Source organism: Arachis ipaensis, chromosome B02 (assembly GCF_000816755.2).
Source record: "Arachis ipaensis cultivar K30076 chromosome B02, Araip1.1, whole genome shotgun sequence".
NCBI classification, from domain to species: Eukaryota; Viridiplantae; Streptophyta; class Magnoliopsida; order Fabales; family Fabaceae; genus Arachis; species Arachis ipaensis.
This window is the reverse complement of record NC_029786.2, coordinates 6,165,519-6,177,456: the sequence shown is the minus strand read 5'-3', so window position 1 is coordinate 6,177,456 and position 11,938 is coordinate 6,165,519. Positions and strand designations below refer to the sequence as shown.

The following is an 11,938-nucleotide window of genomic DNA, read 5'->3' as shown; positions in this document are numbered from 1 at the left end:
AATTTTATTAGAAAGGACGATTTTAAATTTAAATACGACTTTAAAAATGATTTTAAATCAAAATATACACCAGGAACGAGTTCGACTCCGACGTAAGGAACCAAAACAATACTTATCCTTTTGATTTCTTTTCTTCTGAACTTTTTTGTTTTTTTAATTAATTTTTGGTTGAATAACACCTTTTAAAAATTTATAAAAAAAAGAAAAAGAACGAAGGAGAAAGAATACTTGCATGGCTTTAATTTTAGCTATTTAAATGCATGATTTATTTAGGATAAATAATTGAAATAAAATATTTAAAAACCAATATTATTTAAATATCCTAAACCAAAATCGGTTATATATTTTCTTATTTATATGAATGTAAATCGTTGCACAATGATTTCTAATTTATGTAAATCGCGATAGAATACAATGATTTACTAAGATTTTATTGTCAATCATTAGAGGATCTAGCAAATTGCCAATAATAAAAGAGAGATTTACAAAATAGAATTATAAAATAGACATAACGAGTTTTTATAGAGTTGCAAATAATAAATAATAAGAGTAAAAGAAGAAAATATGTAGTTAGTTAATAACTACTCTAATGAAAAGCCAACAAAAGAAAGAAACTTTTGTCAATTATAACTATGAACCGAACAATTTACTGAAATGAATTAAAGCCAAAAAAAAGTTTGAACAAAGCAGGATGAATAATCTTGATCCCACTAACATCAATATCATTATTAATCTCATGATCATCATCTCCTTCATAGAACAAATGTTGACACAGGCAAAGTTTTTACAAAATACAAAGTGGGAAGCCCAAAAAATTAGAAGAAATTTTGTTCATCCACACAGTAAAATTGGATTTTGTACAAAATTATTCAATACCAGAAAAGAAATTCATTATTTTTTTGTTGTATTGTTTGAATTTGGATTATCTAGGTTTTTATAGAAACACATATCATCAGAAAAGAAATTTGTACCAGATGACATCAAACTAATTTAATCATGTACAAAATGATTAGTGAACCTTAAACCTGGTTAAGTAAGAAAACCGCAATGAACAAAGCAGAACTCATCAATGGATCTTGCAGCACATCATAAAAATTGTGTAGATAGAAACAATAAATTTTGAAGGAATAGTTTTGAACAAGAGTAATTAATTCCTAAAGCTTATTTAGTTTAAAAGAAAAAAAAAAGTTGATTCCTAAAGCTTACATATGGTAATGTTATTGTGGTGGTTTGGACTCCTGCAAGTTCATCTCCTTCAATGCCAACCTTACTGCCTCTAAGGTTGCATTGGCCACAAGATTCCCATCCTTAATGTTGACCGGGCTGATCTCCGAGAGAAGGCCCAAGCATGGTGGTTGACATTCCTCTACAAGCAGGGATTTAGCCTTACCATACCCTGAAAGAAATTGTTGAGTGATATCACCAGGATCAGTTACAACAGGGCAGGTTTTCATCTTCAGATATTGAGGTATCGAGGAATGAACAAGATTCTCAGCTAAAGGCTCAAGTGTCGACAGATCATAAGCTTTCCGATAAAGCAGAGGAGCCTGCATCATCCCAATCACACAATTTAACAAATCAAGTTAAATTGTGAAGAGCTAGATGATGATATATACAAGACAGAATTAATTTAGTTTGTGAAGTTTAAATTCCTTTTATTTAGTCCCCAAACTTTACGAACGTGACTTAGATTAGTGGTTGGGACAATTTTCACAGTCTCTGCATCGAAAATCAGTGTTCAAAATGACAATTTTGTAAAATATCATATTTAAATTACATTCATGCTGTGGAACAGCAATTGAAACACTCAAGAAGGGACTAAACATTGGTTGGTATTTGGTATCGGCAGTGTCAAGGCAGGAGATTACGGATTTTTTCCTGCAGTACCAGTGTAGTTCAATCAATGCATGGGTACCATGGGCTTGAACAAAGAACAAATCAATCAAGGAGCTTCCATGGGTACCTTTCATCCAGAACACTGTTCATTGTTCACACCCTTTTTCATCTTGAGGAGCTTCCATTGTTTCAAGGACTAATGAGTTCAATAGTAAAGTTTGAAAATTCGATAGAGATAATTAGGGACTAAATAGAGACAATTGAAATTTTAAGAACTAAATTTAGATTCATGTGCTAGTTCATATTATCGCCTACCGGAGATGATGATGATCGAACAGAACAGGAATGAGGAAAATTCCAGTCCAAGTCGGCAATCTGAGCGGATATTATCTCACGCAGCATCTTGGCACAGTTTACTGACAATTCAATGGTGGCAGATGCCTTCTCAGCCTCATGCGACAGTTTCAAGAACCAATGCGAAGCATCATTTAAGGCGTCCTTGGCAAGGAGATGGCCTTGGATGGTGGTGAGATCGCAGGAGAGAGCAACTTGGGTGGAGAGGGCTCCCAGGTTGAAGAGAACAGAGGCCTTCTCGAAATGGATGTTGTGCTGAGAAGAGTCCTGTTGTGAGTTGAATGCATTGTACCAAACAAAGATAGGTGGATTGGGTGAGGTAGTCATGGGGAACAAAGGCTCAATCATGCAAATGCATTTCAAATATTGGATGAGGCAGTTGCGGCGAACGGGTAGAGACAGGTCATCACGCTGCATTTCACTGCGCAACTTGTCTACCGTTTTCAAAAAGCCTTCTACTCTGTTTGCCTCGCTCTCGGAGTATTTGAGGACAAAGTAATTGCGCAGGGACTCGTAGAGGTCCAAGGGCTCACATTTCTTCAAAGGGAATGCCATAAGACGTGACGAAGACGAAGAGGAAGAAGAGAGGACTGAAAAATTTGTTGGATAAGGAGGAGGCATGTCCCATGGGTTAGCCAGCAGCTTTCCACCATCCATAATCTTGAAAGGGCTGTACTCGGAGAGGAGGAGGTCAAGGTATATTAGTTGTTGCTTGGGTGTCCACAGGTCCGAGTGCATGCAAATCCCTCTAACTAATATTTCCGTGATGGATTCTGCATCATGATCAAGAGGACAAGATTGGACCGATGAGGATGTTTTAGGTCGCTTGGGTTCGGGTAGGATGAATGATTTCCTCTGACGAGCCTCTTTCCGAAAGAATTTCTGCTTCTGATGAAGATGAGGTATCCAAGTTTCGTCAAATAAGCAGACATGTTTGGTTGCAGCCGAATCACTTAGTATCAGATCATATGCTCTCCAATAATGCTTAGAAACCTACGTCATATCATTATCATCAATTCATCATCAACATCATCCTATTGAAAATCCAAAATGAAAAAATAAATGAAAAATCAGTAAGTGTGAAGAGTCAAGACAGACCGATTTAAACAAATGGGCACATCGATGTTTTTGTAAAGCGGCACTGGCGTAGTTGTTGCTTTTGTCGTCGTCGAGTTGTTGCTGTAATTTGAGCTCCGAAGCCTGAGCGGAGAACAGCTGGTGCAGCGTCTCGGTGAAGACGAGAGTCAAGTCGAAGGTGGCGGAGATGTCCTTGGCGAAAACCTTCCAGAGTTCCGAGAAGAATTTGGCGGCGGCATTGAAGGCATCCATTGCAAGGTGACGGCCAAGGGCGGTGGTGCGGTCGCAAGAGGCTCCAATCTGGCTGTATATGGCGCCAAGGTTGTAGAGAACAGCAGCCTTCTCCAATTGGATAGTCTTATGGGAGGAGACTCCATCCACACATATATAGTCAGGGTCGAAGGCGTCGTACCAGAAAAACATGATGCCGTCGGAGTCGTCGGAGTCAGCGGTGAAGAGTGGCTCAACCATGCAGAGGCATTTGAAGTAGTGGATGAGGCAATCACGTTGCATGGGAAGGGAGAGGTCCCCTCGCTCCACCATGTCACTGCGACATTTGTTTAGGGTTTCCAGAACGCTTTCAACTTTCTCTGCATCGCTCTCTGAGTATTTTGTTGCTACCAACTTGCGTAACGGCTGGTACAGCTCCACCGGATCACTCTTCTTCAGTGGGATTGATAGCATCTTGTCCGGGTTCGGGTTCGGGTTCAGCAATCCCACATCCTCCTTGCTCGTGGCCATGGTGATGTCGTTGCTTTTGGCCATGGTGACGGCGATTCAGTTTATGATCAGGAAGTTGAAAATCGATGAAAATTGGAACCACTATGTATGTGATTATTTCAAATTTCAAATCTAAAACAATAAGCAAATTTTGGAATATATATTTTTCTTTTATTAGATTAATAAAAAACATGGGTCATTTGTTAGTAAACTAAATTTGAGTTTTAACGTAGAGCTAATAATAATAGGCAGTATTGTTATTTACGTCAGTATTGTTTATCTTGAATTTGAAATGCTTTCTGGTTGTTAGGACTGTGTAGTATCACAGGCAGGAAAGTAGCGTTAGTTAAGATCATAATTAAAAAATATATAAAATTATATAAATAAAATTAAAAACATGTGTTAAAAGTTAAAACTTAAAATGTAAGTCTTTACAAACATAATAAATAATAAGAGTAAAAGAAGAAAATATGTAGTTAATAACTATTCTAATGAAAAGCCAACAAAAGAAAGAAACTCATGTCAATTATACATAAAGACTAAACTATGAACCGAACAATTTTCTGAAATGAATTAAAGCAAAAAAAAAAAAAATGGTTTGAACAAAGCAGGATGAATAATCTTGATCCCACGTAACATCAATATCATTATTAATCTCATGATCATCATCTCCTTCATAGAAAAAATGTTGACACAGGCAAAGTTTTTACAAAATACAAAGTGGTGAAGCCCAAAAAATTAGAAGAGGCAGATGCCTTCTCAGCCTCATGTGACTGTTTATTATTCAATACCAGAGAAGAAATTCATTATTTTTTTGTTTTATTACTTTGAATTTGGGATTATCTAAGTTATTATAGAAACACATATCATCAGAAAAGAAATTTATACCAGATGACATCAAACTAATTTAATCATGAATAGTTTACCAACAATACAAAATGATTAGTGAACCTTCAACCTGGTTAAGTAAGAAAACCGCAGTGAACAAAGCAGAACTCATCAATGGACCTTGCAGTACATCATAAAAATTGTGTAGATAGAAACAATAAATTTTGAAGGAATAGTTTTGAACAAGAGTAATTAGTTCCTAAAGCTTATTTAGTTTAAAAGAAAAAAAAAAAAAGTTGATTCCTAAAGCTTACATAGTTTTTCTCTATGGTAATGTTATTGTGGTGGTTTGGACTCCTGCAAGTTCATCTCCTTCAATGCCAACCTTACTGCCTCTAAGGTTGCATTGGCCACAAGATTCCCATCCTTAATGTTGACCGGGCTGATCTCCGAGAGAAGGTCCAAGCATGGTGGTTGACATTCCCCTACAAGCAGGGATTTAGCCTTACCATACCCTGAAAGAAATTGTTGAGTGATATCACCAGGATCAGTTACAACAGGGCAGGTTTTCATCTTCAGATATTGAGGTATCGAGGAATGAACAAGATTCTCAGCTAAAGGCTCAAGTGTCGACATATCATAAGCTTTCTGATAAAGCAAAGGAGCCTGCGTCATCCCAATCACACAATTTAACAAATCAAGATTAATATCAATTAAAATAATCAGCTGAAGAGCTAGATGATGATATATACAGGATAGAATTAATTTAGTTCATGAAGTTTCAATTCCTTTTATGTAGTCCCCAAACCTTACCAAATCTGAAGTTTTTCACGCTTTTGTGCAATATAAAGCATATATTAAGAACCTTACAAGATATACTATGAAGTACTTGCAGATAATAGAAAGGAATACCTATCAAATGCTTTTACATCTTTTTTACAACAACATGGCATAGAGCATAGATTCTCTTGCCCATATGTTCATGAACAGAATGGCAGGGCTAAGAGAAAGCATTGCCACCTCACAGAAATGGCTCTAGCTATGCTTTCTACTGCTAAAATGCCTCTAATTTACTAGAATGAGGCTGTTTTAACTTCAGCTTTTCTGATTAATAGACTGCCTACAACTATCTTGGATGGTAAGTCACCGTTTGAGAATTTGTTTAATCAACCTCCAGATTATAATCATTTGAAGGTCTTTGGTAGTTTCTGTTATCCACACTTGAGACCATATAACAAAAATAAGTTCAATTATAGATCACATCAATGCATTTTTATTGGTTATGGGCAAAATTATAAGGGATATAAGTGCTTATCCCCTTTTGGTAAAGTTTATATATCTAGAAATGTGCTTTTTGATGAACATATTTTCTCCTTTATTACTTTATTTTCTTTACCTAATACATCTTCTAATGATGATTTATCAATTGTTTTTTTTATCAAAACGTTCCTAAATTTTGCACTAATGCTAACTCAAATATCTCAACAAAATGTTCATGAATATGTCACTTATCCCTCTTTTACTAACTCTATGCCTTTTATTAATAGAGATTTAGTCTCCAATAACCCTCACTCTACAATTAATTCTGATGAAGCCTCACACACTGCCTCATACCTTCATTTCAATACTAACACTACTGACATATCTTCTGAGGCCACATCTAGTTCAGTGTCTCCAAATTCTATTCCAAATTCTAGAATTGAAACACAACTCCCCTTCCCCCTACTTCTACTAATCCCTTACCAAGAAATCAGCATCCTATGGTTACTAGAGCAAAGCCTGGCATAATTAAGCCAAAAGCTCTAATTACAACTAAGTCAGACAGCAAAATTGTTTCAAGGACTAACATGAGTTCCTTAGTAAAGTTTGGAAATTAAATAGAGACAATTGAAATTTTAAGAACTAAATTTAGATTCATGTGCTAGTTCATATTATCGCCTACCGGAGATGATGATGATCGAACAGAACAGGAATGAGGAAAATTCCAGTATATTATCTGACGCAGCACCTTGGCACAGTTTACTGACAATTCAATGGTGGCAGATGCCTTCTCAGCCTCATGTGACTGTTTCAAAAACCAATGCGAAGCATCATTGAAGGCGTCCTTGGCAAGGAGATGGCCTTGGATGGTGGTGAGATCGCAGGAGAGAGCAACTTGTTTGGAGAGGGCTGCCAGGTTGAAGAGAACAGAGGCCTTCTCAAAATGGATGTTGTGCTGAGAAGAGTCTTCTTGTGGGTTGAATGCATTGTACCAAACAAAGATAGGTGGATTGGGTGAGTTAGTCATGGGAAACAAAGGCTCAATCATGCAAAGGCATTTCAAATAGAGGATGAGGCAGTCGCGGCGACCAGATAGAGAGAGGTCATCACGCTGCATTCCACTGCACAATTCGTCTACCATTTTGAAAAGGCCTTCTACTCTGTTTGCCTCGCTCTCAGAGTATTTGAGGACAAAGTAATTGCGCAGGGACTCGTAGAGGTTCAAGGGCTCACATTTCTTCAAAGGGAATGCCATAAGACGTGACGAAGACGAAGACGAAGAAGAGAGGACTGCAAAATTTGTTGGATAAGGAGGAGGCATGTCCCATGGGTTAGCCAGCAGCTTTCCACCATCCATAATCTTGAAAGGGCTGTTCTCGGAGAGGAGGAGGTCAAGGTATATTAGTTGCTGCTTGGGTGTCCACAGGTCCGAGTTGCTGCAAATCCCTCTAACTAATTTTTCCGTGATGGATTCTGCATCATGATCAAGATGACAAGATTGGACCAATGAGGATGTTTTGGGTCGCTTGGCTTTCGGTAGGATGAATGATTTCCTCTGACGAGCCTCTTCCCGAAAGAATTTCTGCTTCTGATGAAGATGAGGTATCCAAGTTTCGTCAAATAAGCAGACATGTTTGGTTGCAGCCGGATCACTTAGTATCAGATCATATGCTCTCCCATAATGCTTAGAAACCTACGTCATATCATTATCATCAATTCATCATCAACATCATCCTATTGAAAATCCAAAGTGAAAAAATAAATGCAAAATCAGTAAGTGTTAAGAGTCAAGACAGACCGATTTAAACAAATGGGCACATCGATGTTTTTGGAAAGCGGAACTGGCGTCGTTGTTGCTTTTGTCGTCGTCGAGTTGTTGCTGTAATTTGAGCTCGGAAGCCTGAGCGGAGAAGAGCTGGTGCAGCGTCTCGGTGAAGAGGAGAGTCAAGTCGAAGGTGGCGGAGATGTCCTTGGCGAAACCCTTCCAGAGTTCCGAGAAGAATTTGGCGGCGGCATTGAAGGCATCCATTGCAAGGTGACGGCCAAGGGCGGTGGTGCGGTCGCAAGAGGCTCCAATCTGGCTGTATATGGCGCCAAGGTTGTAGAGAACAGCAGCCTTCTCCAATTGGATACTCTTATGGGAGGAGACTCCATCCACACATATATAGTCAGGGTCGAAGGCGTCGTACCAGAAAAACATGATGCCGTCGGAGTCGTCGGAGTCAGCGGTGAAGAGTGGCTCAACCATGCAGAGGCATTTGAAGTAGTGGATGAGGCAATCACGTTGCATGGGAAGGGAGAGGTCCCCTCGCTCCACCATGTCACTGCGACATTTGTTTAGGGTTTCCAGAACGCTTTCAACTTTCTCTGCATCGCTCTCTGAGAATTTTGTAGCTACCAACTTGCGTAACGGCTGGTACAGCTCCACCGGATCACTCTTTTTCAGTGGGATTGATAGCATCTTGTCCAGGTTCGGGTTCAGCAATCCCACATCCTCCTTGCTCGTGGCCATGGTGACGTCGTTGCTTTTGGCCATGGTGACGGCGATTCAGTTTATGATCAGGAAGTTGAAAATCGATGAAAATTGGAACCACAATGTATGTGATTATTTCAAATTTTAAATTTCAAATCTAAAACAATAAGCAAATTTTGGAATATATATTTTTCTTTTATTAGATTAATAAAAAACATGGGTCATTTGTTAGTAGACTAAATTTGAGTTTTAACGTAGAGCTAATAATAATAGGCAGTATTGTTATTTACGTCAGTATTGTTTATCTTGAATTTGAAATGCTTTCTGGTTGTTAGGACTGTGTAGTATCACAGGCAGGAAAGTAGCGTTAGTTAAGATCATAATTAAAAAATATATAAAATTATATAAATAAAATTAAAAACATGTGTTAAAAGTTAAAACTTAAAATGTAAGTCTTTACAAACATAATAAATAATAAGAGTAAAAGAAGAAAATATGTAGTTAATAACTATTCTAATGAAAAGCCAACAAAAGAAAGAAACTCATGTCAATTATACATAAAGACTAAACTATGAACCGAACAATTTTCTGAAATGAATTAAAGCCCAAAAAAAATGGTTTGAACAAAGCAGGATGAATAATCTTGATCCCACGTAACATCAATATCATTATTAATCTCATGATCATCATCTCCTTCATAGAACAAATGTTGACAGAGGCAAAGTTTTTACAAAATACAAAGTGGGCAAGCCCAAAAAATTAGAAGAAATTTTGTTCATCCAAACAGTAAAATTGGATTTTGTACAAAATTATTCAATACCAGAGAAGAAATTCATTATTTTTTTGTTTTATTACTTTGAATTTGGGATTTTCTAGGTTCTTATAGAAACACATATCACCAGAAAAGAAATTTGTACCAGATGACATCAAACTAATTTAATCATGAATAGTTTACCAACAATACAAAATGATTAGTGAACCTTCAACCTGGTTAAGTAAGAAAACCGCAGTGAACAAAGCAGAACTCATCAATGGACCTTGCAGCACATCATAAAAATTGTGTAGATAGAAACAATAAATTTTGAAGGAATAGTTTTGAACAAGAGTAATTAGTTCCTAAAGCTTATTTAGTTTAAAAGAAAAAAAAAAGTTGATTCCTAAAGCTTACATATGGTAATGTTATTGTGGTGGTTTGGACTCCTGCAAGTTCATCTCCTTCAACGCCAACCTTACTGCCTCCAAGGTTGCATTGGCCACAAGATTCCCATCCTTAATATCCAAGCATGGTGGTTGACATCCCTCTACAAGCAGGGATTTAGCCTTACCATACCCTGAAAGAAATTGTTCAGTGATATCACCTGGATCAGTTACAACAGGGCAGGTTTTCATCTTCAGATATTGAGGTATCGAGGATTGAACAAAAGTCTCAGCTAAAGGCTCAAGTGTCGACAGATCAAAAGCTTTCTGATAAAGCAGAAGAGCCTGCATCATCCCAATCACACAATTAAACAAATCAAGATTGATATGATGATATCAATTAAAATAATCAGCTGAAGAACTAGATGATTATATATACAGGATAGAATTAATTTAGTTTATGAAGTTTCAATTGATTTTATTTAGTTTCCAAACTTTACAAGCGTGACTTAGATTAGTAGTTGGGACAATTTTCACAGAGTCCAATGTGGTATCTAGCTGTCCGGTGCATTGAAAATTGTTTCAAGGACTAACATGAGTTCGTTAGTAAAGTTTGGAAATTAGATAGAGACAATTAGGGACTAAATAAAGACAATTGAAATTTTAAGAACTTAATTTAGATTCATGTGCTAGTTCATATTATCGCCTACCGGAGATGATGATGATCGAACAGAACAGGAATGAGGAAAATTCCAGTCCAAGTCGGCAATCTGAGCGGATATTATCTCACGCAGCATCTTGGCACAGTTTACTGACAATTCAATGGTGGCAGATGCCTTCTCAGCCTCATGCGACAGTTTGGAGAACCAATGTGAAGCATCATTTAAGGCGTCCTTGGCAAGGCGATGGCCTTGGATGGTGGTGAGATCGCAGGAGAGAGCAACTTGGGTGGAGAGGGCTCCCAGGTTAAAGAGAACAGAGGCCTTCTCGAAATGGATGTTGTGCTGAGAAGAGTCCTGTTGTGGGTTGAATGCATTGTACCAAACAAAGATAGGTGGATTGGGTGAGGTAGTCATGGGGAACAAAGGCTCAATCATGCAAACGCATTTCAAATACTGGATGAGGCAGTCACGGCGAATGGGTAGAGAGAGGTCATCACGCTGCATTTCACTGCGCAATTTGTCTACCATTTTGAAAAGGCCTTCTACTCTCTCTGCCTCGCTCTCAGAGTATTTAAGGGCAACATAACTCCGAAGGGACTCATAGAGGTCCAAGGGCTCACATTTCTTCAAAGGGAATGCCATAAGATGTGACGAAGACGAAGACGACGAAGAGAGGATTGCAAAATTTGTTGGATAAGGAGGAGGCATGTCCCATGGGTTAGCCAGCAGCTTTCCACCATCCATAATCTTGAAAGGGCTGTACTCGGAGAGGAGGAGGTCAAGGTATATTAGTTGTTGCTTGGGTGTCCACAGGTCCGAGTGCCTGCAAATCCCTCTAACTAATTTTTCCGTGATGGATTCTGCATCATGATCAAGAGGACAAGATTGTACCAATGAGGATGTTTTAGGTCGCTTGGAATTGGGTAGGATGAATGATTTCCTCTGACGAGCCTCTTCCCGAAAGAATTTCTGCTTCTGATGAAGATGAGGTATCCAAGTGTGGTCAAATGAGCAGACATGTTTGAATGCAGCCGAATCACATATTATCAGATCATATGCTCTACGGTAATGCTTAGAAACCTACATCATCATCAATTCATCATCAACATCATCCTACGTCGTTGCTTTTGGCCATGGTGACGGCGATTCAGTTTATGATCAGGAAGTTGAAAATCGATGAAAATTGGAACCACTATGTATGTGATTTATTTCAAATTTCAAATCTAAAACAAGCAGCAAATTTTGGAATATATATTTTTCTTTTTTCTTTTTTTTTTGGTGACTATATTTTTCCTTCTTTTGGTAACGAATATATATTTTCCTTATATCAGAATAATAAATAAATGGGTATATACGAAGGTATACGAAGGTACTGAAGTTGAAAGAGATGAAATACCGTTATTCATTGGAGAAATAGATCGTGTAAAGGGGGAGGTGTTTGAAAGAAATCCAGTTCCTGAATAAGTGCAGTTTGTTATTTACGTGGGTATTGTTTATCTTGAATTTGAAATGCTTTCTGGTTGTTAGGACTGTGTAGTATCATAGGCAGGAAAGTAGGGTTAGTTAAGATCATAATTAAAAAATATATAAA

The 11,938-nt window shown here is 37.8% G+C and overlaps 2 protein-coding genes across 2 annotated transcripts; both read right to left on the bottom strand.

The window, feature by feature from the left end:
- On the bottom strand, positions 1,066-4,177 carry LOC107624370. Its single transcript, XM_016326871.2, has 3 exons — positions 3,289-4,177; positions 2,152-3,183; positions 1,066-1,547 (listed from the first exon to the last, which is right to left on the bottom strand). Exons 1-3 carry the CDS (start codon positions 4,030-4,032, stop codon positions 1,218-1,220), a joined length of 2,106 nt encoding a protein of 701 aa, XP_016182357.1. The 5' UTR covers positions 4,033-4,177; the 3' UTR covers positions 1,066-1,217.
- LOC107624379 lies at positions 5,093-11,602 on the bottom strand. Its single transcript, XM_016326881.2, has 4 exons — positions 10,396-11,602; positions 7,874-10,030; positions 6,758-7,768; positions 5,093-5,481 (listed from the first exon to the last, which is right to left on the bottom strand). The coding sequence occupies exons 2-4, from the start codon at positions 8,609-8,611 to the stop codon at positions 5,152-5,154; spliced, it is 2,079 nt and encodes a 692-aa protein (XP_016182367.1). The 5' UTR covers positions 8,612-10,030; positions 10,396-11,602; the 3' UTR covers positions 5,093-5,151.